Source organism: Malaya genurostris, chromosome 3 (genome assembly GCF_030247185.1).
Source record: "Malaya genurostris strain Urasoe2022 chromosome 3, Malgen_1.1, whole genome shotgun sequence".
Classification (NCBI taxonomy): Eukaryota; Metazoa; Arthropoda; class Insecta; order Diptera; family Culicidae; genus Malaya; species Malaya genurostris.
The window spans coordinates 89,420,926-89,433,904 of NC_080572.1; the positions used below are offsets into that span (position 1 = coordinate 89,420,926).

A 12,979-nucleotide genomic window follows, 5' to 3' on the forward strand; every position below is an offset into this window, starting at 1 on the left:
ATTCCACAAAAGGAATGTAATGCCAGGACTTTGCTTTGCTATTAAACATTGACCATGAGCTTTACTCGGTGCAATGTACTCCATGTTGGTTATTTGCTTAACCCAACGCATCTCTTATCGTTTTTTTTTGTTTTTTTGCTTTTTGGTGATTATTTTTAATTTTATTTGCCATGAGCTGAACTTGGCTCACTCATTGCGCACTTCTGGCAACACTTGAAAAAAAAGCTTACCATCTTTCTTTTATTTTCGGCTTTCTCGTCGTTTGCAAATCGTATTAATCATACTTACGATGAAAATGAATTTAAGATTCTCCAGTTCAGTTATTATGGCAGGATCGCCAATGTGATATTCTCCTTTCCGCGGATATCCACTTATATTCCAGACACTCGTTCGCGGCCTCTGACTCAACGCAAGTCACCGTTATTCCGCACTGTCACCCACTGCTACACGCTAACCCAATCATACTCAATGTGGATGTCACATAATTCAGGATACCACACACATTTTTTCAGAAAAATGTTAGTACTTGATGATGCTTAATGGCGGCATTCACCTTGTGGGTCGAACTCATTTCATTTCAGGTATATTTTTTGAAACTTATTTTTTTAAGTGCGCAGCTGAAATTCCGCTAATCACAGAGAACAGACATGCAAGCTAGTAAAAACTTTTTCAAAAAAGTTGTGTGAAGCATGCAGCTGTAGGGTGTAAATTTAAATTTGAGTACTATTATAATTTGTAAGACACTATCAAGGATTCTGAAGCCAATGTTAAAATGATTATAGTTCTAAATCCAGTGAAACTAGTGAAACGTTTATTTTCAAATCCTACTTGATAATAAACAAAACCGTCATCTTGGATTTGAAAACAGCTTAAAACATTATGTTTTGACATCTATTCATCATGTCCGTTCCAAAAGTACCAATATCGTTATCAAGGTTTCAACAGTAACTTGAATCAATTTTTGAAGTTTACTCGTTTTGAATTGAAATATAATATTACTATATGCACTGAGAACAGACATCCAAGTTAGTACAAATTATTACAAACCGCATAACACATGGATCAATAAGTCCCGAGACTAAATCAGAGATGGCGCTCGTAGTAAACCAGTAACCACGTCTTTCTAGAGTACTAACCTTTGCTTGAAACGGGTCAAAATTTTAAGCCGATCCGACCAGAAACAGCTGAGTTATCGAGGTTTGAGTAAAGTCGTTTTGTAGTTTGTTTAAAAAATGGATAAACCGAGTTTCGTGTTTTGATAAAACATTGTTTATTAATGGGTAAAAACACCGTGCAAGCGAAACAATGGATTGAAAAATGTTATCCGGACTCTTGTCCATCAAAAGCTACGATTTGTCGGTGGTTCGCCGAGTTTAAACGTGGTCGTACCGACACAAATGACGCGGAACGCTCGGGTAGACCTGTGGAAGCCGTTACACCGGAAAATGTGAGTGAAGTGACAAAAATTATAATGAAAGATCGTAAAGTGAAGCTCCGTGAGATTGCTGAGATGACACAGATATCATATGGAAGTGTATTTACTATCCTTCATGAAAAATTGAGCCTGAAAAAGGTTTTTTCCAAGTGGGTGCCGCGATTGCTTTCGATGGAACAAAAACAGCAATGAACAAAACAATGGCGAAATTGAACGAATTGGGCTTTGATCTGCTTCCCCACCCCCCATACTCGCCAGATCTTAAAAAAATGCTCCAGGGAAAAAGATTTGGCTCAAATGAGGAGGTCATCGCTGAAACTGAAGCTTATTTTGAAGCGAAAGATAAATTTTTTTATAAACATGGTATTGAAAAATTGGAAAAACGTTGGAACCATTGTATCACCTTAAAAGGTGATTATGTTGATGAATAAAAAAAATTTTGCAAAAAAAATGTTGTTTCCATTGTTAGTCTCGGGACTTATTGATCCATGTGTTACGAGTTAAAATTCGTTGATCATCACCATTGTGTTCGATTTTGCACGTATGAATTTCCGTTGTATGCAAGATCGAACGTAAGAATCCATAAGCAATTGCTGGCTGCTCGAAACGCCTCTATAGGCGAATTGCTACTTTACCAAATAATCGTAAAATTTTCTTACACACATTGAAATCTCTACTAGGATTTCTGTTCTCTTTGTTATATGATAAATTTTCTAGTTGACGTGATCTAAATGACACGTTCAAACAACAGTCAATTCAATCTAATTTTTTTTTAAGTACTTATAAATATCCACTACTTTACCTATGCTCGTTTAAGTTAAATGTTTTAGAACCTATTGGTACAAATCAGCTAGTTACAAGTATTTGAAATTATAATAATTCCACACCCTGACAGCTTTGAGCGAAATCAATCTTCAGTTCAGCAACGCCATCGCCCCTCTGGGTACGTGTCTGCGTAACACTCTTAATAAATATCGAAAATTTGCATACAAACGCTACGAATTAGTTCCAACACAATTGCAATGATTCGAATTGATGGTTATGATCTATATAACGATACAATTAAAAAGAAGAACGTCAGAACTTTCGTCACATTCTAAGTGATGTTTACCACTCGTTTTCAAATTGTTGTTTGAAATGTGTGAAGTAAAAGATCAATTACATTTTGCCAATGATAAAAGATTTAAAAAAATCTTCGATTTCTCCATTTTCTCTTTCTCAGAGCGGTATGTATTGGTTTCAGTTAGTGGATAAGTATGCTGCCAATTGGTCCGTACTGTTGATTGCTACCATCGAATGTATTCTGATTGCCTGGATTTACGGCTCGAAACGGTTTATTTCGAACATCGAAGAAATGATTGGTCCTCGGTCAAACGCTTTCATTCTCTTCTGGACAGTGATTTGGAAATTCGTAACACCCGTCGCACTATTGGTACGATAGATAAAACAAATACTAGCCTATTCCAGAAAGAAATTGAATAATACATCTTTTGGATGTAATTGCAGTTTATACTATGCTTCAATTGGATTCAATACAAACCTGTTTCCTATGGAAAATACGCATACCCGGATTGGGCCGACATTGTAGGCTGGGCAATTGGACTCCTTCCGATGGTGGCTGTGGTGCTAACTAGTGTTTACAAAATACTATCGGATTCCAGTGGGCAATCAATTGCAGAGGTAAGTTGATTTTGTCGTGAATATGACTTAAGGTGAAGCCAGAGAGAAAGTGACAAGAGCTCCATCAACTCAAGTTCAGCAGAAAAATGACAAGTATGTCAGAGTGAACTCAATGCGTTGCGAAGCGGCTACTGACCGATCTCACTCTGACATACATGTCATTTTTCTGTTGAACTTGAATGGACGGAGCTCTGCCAAATACAAATTATAATACGGAATACTTCCACAAATTTTCAAGGACTCATTTTGCATCGTGCGGTACACTGTCATGATACACTGTCAGAGTGACAATGCACTTTAACGAGTTTTCTATAAAACTAGCAACACTGAAGGGTAAGAACAAGTTCACCATAGTTACTGTTTATTGTAGTGAAAAATAAACTTGAACTATTTTGTTGTGTATGAGATATGGTGAGAATGTTATGTCGTTTTCGCTTGAGAAAACTGAAACTGACCCAAGGTAGTTTCATCAAACAAACACTTTTCACGAAACTGTGTTGATTTCGCACTTAGCAACGGGGGTTTGAGTAAAACTGATTTAAAAACCAGGTTCGAAACTGACTCGATTTTCAGTTCAACAACGTTGAAACTAGGTTCGAAACTGACTTCAAACAAACGGTTTGACAGCAGTTAGAGTGGAAACTGGGTTAGGTTTGGCATCAAGCGAAAACGACATTAGAATGTCTCGGCACTGTTCACCGAATCGTTATGGTAGCCATCCGTTCTTCTCATTGCAAATCACTCTCGTCAGAGGAGTAGGACTTTTTCCAACATCTGCTAAATGCGGGGAACCTTTACGTCATAATACTAATAGAAAATAATTCAATTAATAAGTTTATCCATCGTGAGAGGAAAACTGCTGTGTCTGCCACCGTTCGGGCTATAATCAATTTGTCTGGGTCACGCATAGATGAGTGACTATTGGGAAAACGCATACACAGCTTGCATTTGTTTCTCTTTTAACTTTTATTTTATCGTGTAGAGCGCTAATCGCTGTTTCCGTGGTTCGTATACGAATCGTACCCATGTTCCACACCAAGGCCCGTTTATGAAATAAAGTTCCATCACTGCCAAAATATATCGCAATTCTTCATCCATCGATTAGCTGGAGCGTACCTTTGAACTTGTTGCAATACAGCAACGGAAAACATAAACAAACAAACTTGTTTTGCGCCGTAGCAACTAGCATAAAGCGTTGCCAGAAACGATCTCCTTCCACATTTTCGAACTATCGCAATGAAAGGGAGTAATTTGTTAGGCTTACTTGTTCAGGCTGTGAACCAAACATTGATTTTGATCAACAGTTACCATAACCTTGGTTACTGCATTTTGAGAAATGTAAGCAAAACAAACTGCAGATCGAATATTACAAAGCGAGTGGAAAATCCTTTTCCCGTGGAAAGTTGCAGCTGCTTCAGCATCAGAGCAGTGTATTGACAAGTCATTCGGAATGGGTAAAGGAATTCTTTCTACAGATTTAAAACCCTACATTCAAGTCTGAATTATGGAAATATTTTTAATGATTTCTATTTCTAATCAGTGATCGTAAGACGACGCAATGAACTTTAGGAAGCTTGAGTGTCGAACAATTGCTGATAGAGAAGCGAAAAGAATTTCTAAATCATACTTTTAAAACTTATAAGAATAATTCATTATTATTAACCGTGAAACCAAGTGAGGGAGAAACATTTTCTTCAAGCAAAAGTATGCATTAAACAAAAAAAAATATATCTTGTAACTTAAAATAACTTTCTGTGCATCCGCATCAATTTGTTGAATATTTTTTTTCTTGCGTAACTCTCATTGTTATCAAAAATATTGGTTTTGTTTTATTTTTAACCATGCATCGATTGTGGCACAATAAATTAGATGATGATTAGTACAGTTGCCTTGAATAAGAAATATGTGCTTTTTCTGTAGAAAATAACGTAATGTTAGTTACTTTTGTTTGCTTTTTATTAATTTTGTTCTCTTTTCATAAAAATATTTATTTTATATATCCGTCTCTTGAGCTTTGCCTCTGTAATAACTGTTAATGTCCCACTTCAGGAGCACTGTAAAGAATAAAAATGAATCGGAATAAATGTAGAAATATGCAATAAACAGGTTTCTCAGGAGAATGTTTGGAGCGTTATAATAGTATACATACAAAAGAATTAATGCTCTTAAAACACAGAAACAAAATTTAAGCACTCACTTTAATCGTACTGATGATAGAATGCACTGAACTGGTGCATATGGAACCAAATTAAAAACCTATGGAACGATTCCACAACTTTCTCAAAATGTTTTTTTATTTATTCTGCACTGAAATGAAAATCTTATTTATATTCATTAGATTTGTCATATGAATCATATGCAGAATATAATTCATAGAAATTATATGGAAACTTATAATCTTTATTTAATGTGTACGTCAAATCTAAATGGACGTTATCAAAATGAAAGTTATAAAAATATCCCATATAATTTATATGGAAATCCGATGAAAGTCGTGAATCGTACTGCTTGAAGCTGAAGAAATAGTTGTGTCTCCGATATTCATCAACTGCTCCAGACCATTTTTTTCAGGAAGTTCCGCATCTCAATGCGTTAACGGACCATGAAATATATATCCGGTACATTTCATTACTCTATCTGTCTAGTAAGATTCATTTTTATTTTCAGTCTCGGGATCTCACTTCTCTTTCGCAAATATCATGAGGTGCTCCCTTACCGAATGGAATACTAGTAAAGCTTGAATCCTCAAAGAAAAGTAGTAGTTGGCGATTATCTGCTATTCGTATGAGCTCCATTGAAAGTTATATATATATATATATATATATGTATATATATATATATATATATATATATATATATATATATATATAAATTTTATAAAACTAGTCATATGGTATATATGAACCTATCTAAATAAAATCGAAGTGAATATAATATGCGCTTCATAAATTGTTCCAATGTATGTTGTGCGGATATCTAGTAATGGTTATAAGACGCGCCAATCAATTTGACTCAGACCGAAAATTTCATTCGTTATATGGAAATCCTGTAAAAATAACGTTAAGAAGAGTTTTATGTTTCATAAGATTATCTCATATATTTGACATGATGTTGAACACATCTTGTAACTATGATTGGAAATGCTAATAGTGCAAAATCATTAGAATTTCATATAATGTGAAAAGGAAAATTTAGCTCAGTGTGGGGATCCTTGGTAACTAGTTCATAGCAACTAAAGCAGTGTTGCTCGAGAAGATTATTTTTGTCTTTATCAGAGGGTCGCTATATTTGTGGTAACTGGCGGTAAATCGTTTACGGACAGTTTAATTGCAAATTTTTATTCGGAGTGCGTGGTCGTGTCGTCGACCAGACCCTGTCAGCTTGGAGCGAAGTCAATCTTCAGTTCAGCAACGCCATCGCACGGCATCACATTCAACATATCACGTCAATTGTATGGGTGCGCAACCCTGCTATTTTGGCGCGCACGAATTCGACATTTTTCTCCCCTACTTCTATGTATAAGATTCGATGCGGGCTCGTCTGGGGGCGACATGCTCGCAAAAAAGGATGTTGCCAATGATTTGTTCGGGAAATGTGAAAGCTGGATATCTTGTTAATATGATGTCTTTGGTAGAACTTAATCGTGCCAATATCTCTTGTTGAACTTAACCCAACAACATAATTTTTGCTCCATGCTATCGAAAATACGATCAACAATGTATGATAAATTTTCAGTTGTGTTGTAAAGTATAGTATAGTTTTCTAAAATGTTTGGTATCAACGGGTGTCAAAGAGAAAAGGTCATAACTTATGTTTGTCTTTCTCGGATAACGGTTTTGATGCAGTGAGCAACATTGCATTCTCGTGTTACCTACTGGCAGACTCTATCAGCTTGGAGCAAAATTAATCTTCAGTTCAGCAACGCCATCGCGCGGCATCACATTCAACATATCAAGTGAATTATGTGGGTGCGCAGTGCTGCTATTTTGGCGCGCATGAATTTGACATTTCTCTTCCCAACTTCCATGTACGAGATGAGATGCGAACACGCTTGAGGGCGCCATGCTCGCAAAAAAGATGTTTTGTTCGGGTAATGTGAGAGCTGGATATCTTGTTAATATGATGTCTTTGCTACTGGGTAGTTTAAAATGTAAAAAATAACATGTCTTATTAATTTTACCCTGCGCAGTTGATGTTTAAGCACAGACTAACTGACAGGACACTCAAATTAGATTCTTCAATCATTTTAACGGTCATTTCGAATATTGTCATGTGTCATGATGGCGCCACGTTACCCTATCAAAAACATCCTGTCTGTCATCTATACTGTGTTTATTTTTTTCATTTACCAACAGAGTTGCCATCCATGCATAATTACCTGTAATGTATTGATTTGTATACGTCCATGCGAATTTCATGCAGGATACAGATTTAATACATATTGCCAAAACTATATACAGAATTATGCCTACTCCTCATCCTCCAACGGAATACAAAATCGAGCCCGTTTTGTTACAATATTTACTTGCTTCTGGTCTGCCGCCACTTAATTTCGAGTGAAAACTACCAACACAATAAAAAATAGTCTAGATGAACAACGTTGAGTCAAATAAATGGTTACCTTCCAACATCGCGAAAAAGTTAAATATATTATCAACGTAATCCAATAATTTATTGTGACGATTCATTTTCAAAAATTTTGATGAAATCAGGCATCCCTGCAAGCAGCTGATCGGTGTTGACAAACGAGGGGAAACCAACTAGTAAAAAAACTTTTACGTAACACAAGGTGTGTACCGATAGTAAATAATTCGCGCAGTACAATATAGGTGTGCATCACGAAAAATTATTTTTATAATAATCACGAAACTGTGCATCACGAAAAATTATTTTTATAAGAATTTACTCATACTGTCATGTCTGTTAGTCTGTGGTTTAAGTATTAGTAAATTAATTATTCAAGAAATTTTTGATATTCTCTTCCATTTGAATTATTGTAATTCGTACTGTGTATACTTCGACAGGTGAACAATTTTTGATGCCTGTCTCATTAATTTGTGAGTTAGAAAAAATGTGTCGTTAATTCGTCGCACTGTACCGTTAAAATTCGGAGGGTAAAGAATTGAAATCTTGCACAATTCACACAATCTATGAACTTATGAGAATGTAATTTTAGAGGTTAACATATTTTTGTGCATAGAGCAAGGAACGTGTTAGTTTTAATCGTATTCACGTCATCCAATTACATCTCTAACACTTTTTTGGTACAGATAAGTATAAATATAGAAATCTAAGTTAGGGAAAAAAGCAGTCAAATATACTGTTCGAACAACGTAATTGTGTCTAAGTAGCTGCTTATAGTTTTAACACTAAACTAACTGATGATATAGAAATGTATCGATTGATTGTAATATCCGAGATGGAATTAATCATCAAAAGATTCACATGGCTCCAAGCAGTATTTACTTCACTTGTAAAATGGTTCGCTAGAAGAGCATTTTCAATTCCTTTCCAAGTATGTTGCTGATGCTAGTAATGGCTTTTTGAGTAAATATTAACACCATTACTTCACCTCTGCACCTATTTTGAGGTGATAAGCATTTTAATTACATTGATGAATCCGAAAACTGTCCGCAAATGAAATTACAACATTCATACTGCAAAAATATCTATTCAGCACAATAAAAACAACAATTGCAATTTTGTGATCTGAAGGGTATCCGTGCGTTTGCGGAGTTGTAAGATGTCACATAATCAGGTCTCACATTTTTCGAACAAATTATGAGCGACACATTTTTATACGAACTGGCGGCCTCAGGCGAGTCCCCATCGAATCTCGTGCATACAAGTAGGTGAGAAATAAGTCAAATTCGTACGTGTCAAACCTTGACGGTCTGTCTCAGTGCCGGGACAGCTCCAGACATGAACACCAATATTTTTCCACACGTTTCAATACGTGTAAACACACTTGTCCGGCTCAGTACCGACACGGAACAGTGCCGAATAGGTGTGAATACACACAAGTGGAAGAATATTACCGTTGGTCCACCGGCTTTAAACCGGAACTGAAAGGTTTGAAAAGACTTTGAGCCTTTAAAACTGGTCTCACTAAACACTCAAACTAATTGAATTTATCGAATTTACTTGATTTCAAAAATAAACTCTATTATGTTAGTCCTCTTTTCTAATTCAAAAGCGGGCGAAATAGTAGTCAGGAAACTTCGAAATTTATCGATGTCTCATTTAAAAATTAATAAGAAAAGTATCATTGCGGTAGTAATTTTCCACTATCGTTCTGTTTCATTTGAGCACAATATCAACTGAAAGGATATTACAAAATCGTCTGATTTTCGTATATCATAAAATAGAAGTACATTCGAAAGGAATGAAATCTGCAGTAACGCTTATTCCTTGATGTAGAATTAACACGGGTGGCGAGATAGGGCGCTTTTGGCTGTGTTTGTATTTTTTTCACGAAATTAAGTATGGCACCGGGATACAAGCAAGTAAACATCGGAACAAAACGGCTCAAAATTCTATTTCAGAGCAAATATGTAGTGTTTTCGGGAATGTAGCCCAAATTCTCCAAGTTATCAAGTATTCCCGTCTTGGTAAATATGAAATAAAATTTTGTTCTCGGTTATAGCAACTGGACGTGATTCGAAGTATGATCCTGAAACGCTCGATTTCATACTTTTCTTCCTCAAAGCTTCTTGTTTTTCAAAAAAAATGACAATCGCAGTTACACTGACACATAGAAAAATCTCGCCACCTGTCTATTTACCATCGTGCGCTTATCCTATGCTATTTTATCGTTCCAGAAAGTGGTTAATCTTCTCAAACCAACCGACGAGTGGAAGGCGGCTCGGGGGCATCAATTCCAGTACGATGATCATGGCATTGAAATCTAGTGACAGCATCGTTAAAGCTGTTCTCGTAGGATTTAGCGAACAAACAACAGTCTGCAGTGGCAGTATCTGAACGGGAACATCTTATCTCTAAGTTTACCAACCTATAATTGTATTGTTTGCTTTTGCTCACTGCACTTAAGTTTAAATATCCGTGTTTTTTTTGTTTGGTCTATTAATTACTCATTCGCCAATTGCGGGCACACTTCGAAGCTGTTGTTGGTTGGATACAAAAATATCGCATCCAGAACAGGCGTTTCCAGTAAATATTTATATGGAAATTTTCTTGATGGTGCAATATTAATTGCTATTTGATTTAAATTTCGTTTACCAATGAAAAGATACACATGATTATCTTATACTACTTTTAATTAGATACGTATCTTGCCTTATCCTAATTTACATAAACCAGAGGGAGAAATGGCATCGCATAAAGCATTTTTATCAGAAAAATTTAGTTATTTAATCAAGCACTTATGTCTTTCCTGTTGTTACAATTTTAATGAAATCCAATTCGCCGATCTTAATGATGTTTTGATGTTTGTGATGATCTTCTCCCAACTAAGTATGAAATGCAGTATCATTCAAAGATTCATAAAGATCTTAATTGTTTTCAGATATCAGCGCAAAACTACTTAATAGACGAATATTTGTCAAAGCATATTCAGCGTAAACGATATTCTGTATTATAAACACCATATATCTTTTATTGCAGTAATAAAACTTAAACTGCATCTGGATTTTGTTTTGTTTTTCACGAATTCGGGAACTTATCTTATGATCAGAAAAGAACCGGAATTTTCATTTTAAAATTCCCGCGATTGTCCAATCGGTAAACTTTTATTCTCTCAACGTTGGCAACACTTTTATACACATTCTGTCAAATTTTGACGCATATCGTACGATTAGTTTTTGTTTGGCGTCTATACAAAGAAGTTGAAAAAATTTCGTGTGGCGATTTTTATAATGGATGAAAATTTAGAACAACGTGCGTGCATCAAATTTTGTGTTGCAAATGAATTTTAGTGTTGAAAATGTTGGAAAAGGCCTTTGGTGAATCGTGTCTAGGAAAAACACAGGCATACGAGTGGTATAAACGCTTCAAAGATGGTCGTACAAGCTTGGATCATGATAAGATCCCTGGCCGCCCAACAACATCTGTTACTGAAGAAAATATTGAATCGGCGAAGCAAATCGTGTTGCAAAATCGTTCTGTACTGATTAGAGAGATTGCTGTGTTGTTGGGCATCTCTTATGGATCAGCCGAACACATTTTAACTGATGTTTTGGGATTGAAACGCGTCGCTACTCGGCTGGTGCCAAAAAGCTGAATTTCATTCAAAAACAGCGTCGTGTTGATGTGCCCAAAGAGATGATTTCCAAAGCAGATAGTGACCCAACATTCATCGAATGCATCATAACTGGTGATGAGGTGTGGATAATCTGTGTGGATCTATGAATATGACGTCGAAACCGCACAACAATCGACCGAAGGCTTCGAAGGCGAGCTGTTGTTCTAAATTTTCATCCATTATAAAAATCGCCACACGAAAATTTTTCAACTTCTTTGTATAGACGCCAAACAAAAACTAATCGTACGATATGCGTCAAAATTTGACAGAATGTGTATAAAAGTGTTGCCAACGTTGAGAGAATAAAAGTTTACCGATTGGACAAGCGCGGGAATTTTAAAATGAAAATTCCGGTTCTTTTTTGATCATAAGGTATATAATTTTTTCAACGAATATAAATTATGTATCAATAACAAACCACTATGGATGTCTGTCCACAAAACTAGTAAATAGTTCATTGATTTTGTAAGCAAATATGTGAATCTTTTGTGGCTAATCAGGTTAAATGAAATAAACTGTTAAGAAGAAATTTGTTTGCTATATGTATTGTTGTTTCTTGAAGTTTTTACGCTCCCAGCATGAACAGTGAATATTCGACTTCCGGTGAAACTCTCAACGGGTGAGCACGTTGTGTCTTGTTAGTTCGGAGAAAGCTCGAGTATTTCGCAAGAAAGGATTTTAGTCCGTACATTGACGACTCGACGTAGCCACACAGCGAGATTTTCGCTTGTAGTCCAGTGAAAAGAAAGTCCATTGGACTATAAACGAAAATCACTGGCAATATAACCTAAGTTGCTGTGCCATCAAATCGTTGTCATCTCAAGTGAGGAGACGCCAAGCAGAAGAAAGTTAGCAACACTGCTTCAATGCATTAATATTAGGTTGCGCTGCACGAAATAATCAAAACTAAATATTTTCTGTTAAAAAGCAGTTTTCCGTTTTCATTACCTTTTGCGTATTAAATTGAAGGTTTCTATTTTGCGGGATAGCTAAAAATGGTACGTAAATCTTTATTTCGAACAAATTTCTGCAAGAGAAAATCCATATAGGAATGTGTGCGTTGCTAATCAAATGTGTTAGTAGAAGTAAGCTGAAACTGATATAATTTTCTCGAACAGTTTTTAGGAAAACGGAGGAGTTTTAGACTATGTTTTTTGCTTTTCTTGAATTTCAATTGTAAGCTGAATGAACTGATTTGTTTATTTTTCAACCATATGGAAGATTTATTGACTAAAATCAGGAAAGAAGCGCAGGAATTTTTTTTACGACCGCATTTTTGACATTACTCATACGCTTGCAAAGTGGCTTGCCCCTGAAGTGAGAAGAGTCAATTTGAACACAAAGTTCGGTTAGGTGAACTGTAAGAAAACGTGAATCATTTGGATTGTTCAATAAGATTCGAGATATGGAAACACATATTTCAAAACACACATAAAAAAACATTGTAAATGTAACTAAATTTGAGTTTCACGCAACGATTTGTTTTATTGAAATAGTGACAAAACGAACTTTGGCTTAATTTGGCAAATATTGTTGCTTTAAACTATTAAACAAAATACTTGAATTTTCTCAGTGGATTTGTTTGTTTCAATGAATATTTTGAA

The 12,979-nt window shown here is 35.6% G+C and overlaps 1 protein-coding gene across 2 annotated transcripts in view; it reads left to right on the top strand.

The window, feature by feature from the left end:
* LOC131435857 (sodium- and chloride-dependent glycine transporter 2-like) overlaps positions 1-12,913 on the top strand; it is a 28,801-nt gene extending 15,888 nt beyond the window's left edge. For both annotated transcript variants that reach the window (XM_058604094.1, XM_058604095.1), the window contains exons 5-7: positions 2,658-2,867; positions 2,942-3,115; positions 9,937-12,913. In XM_058604094.1, coding sequence (XP_058460077.1) covers positions 2,658-2,867; positions 2,942-3,115; positions 9,937-10,026 — 474 coding nt within the window. In that variant the 3' untranslated portion in view covers positions 10,027-12,913. The remainder of the gene's footprint in view (positions 1-2,657; positions 2,868-2,941; positions 3,116-9,936) is intronic.
* Positions 12,914-12,979: the final 66 nt, after the last annotated feature.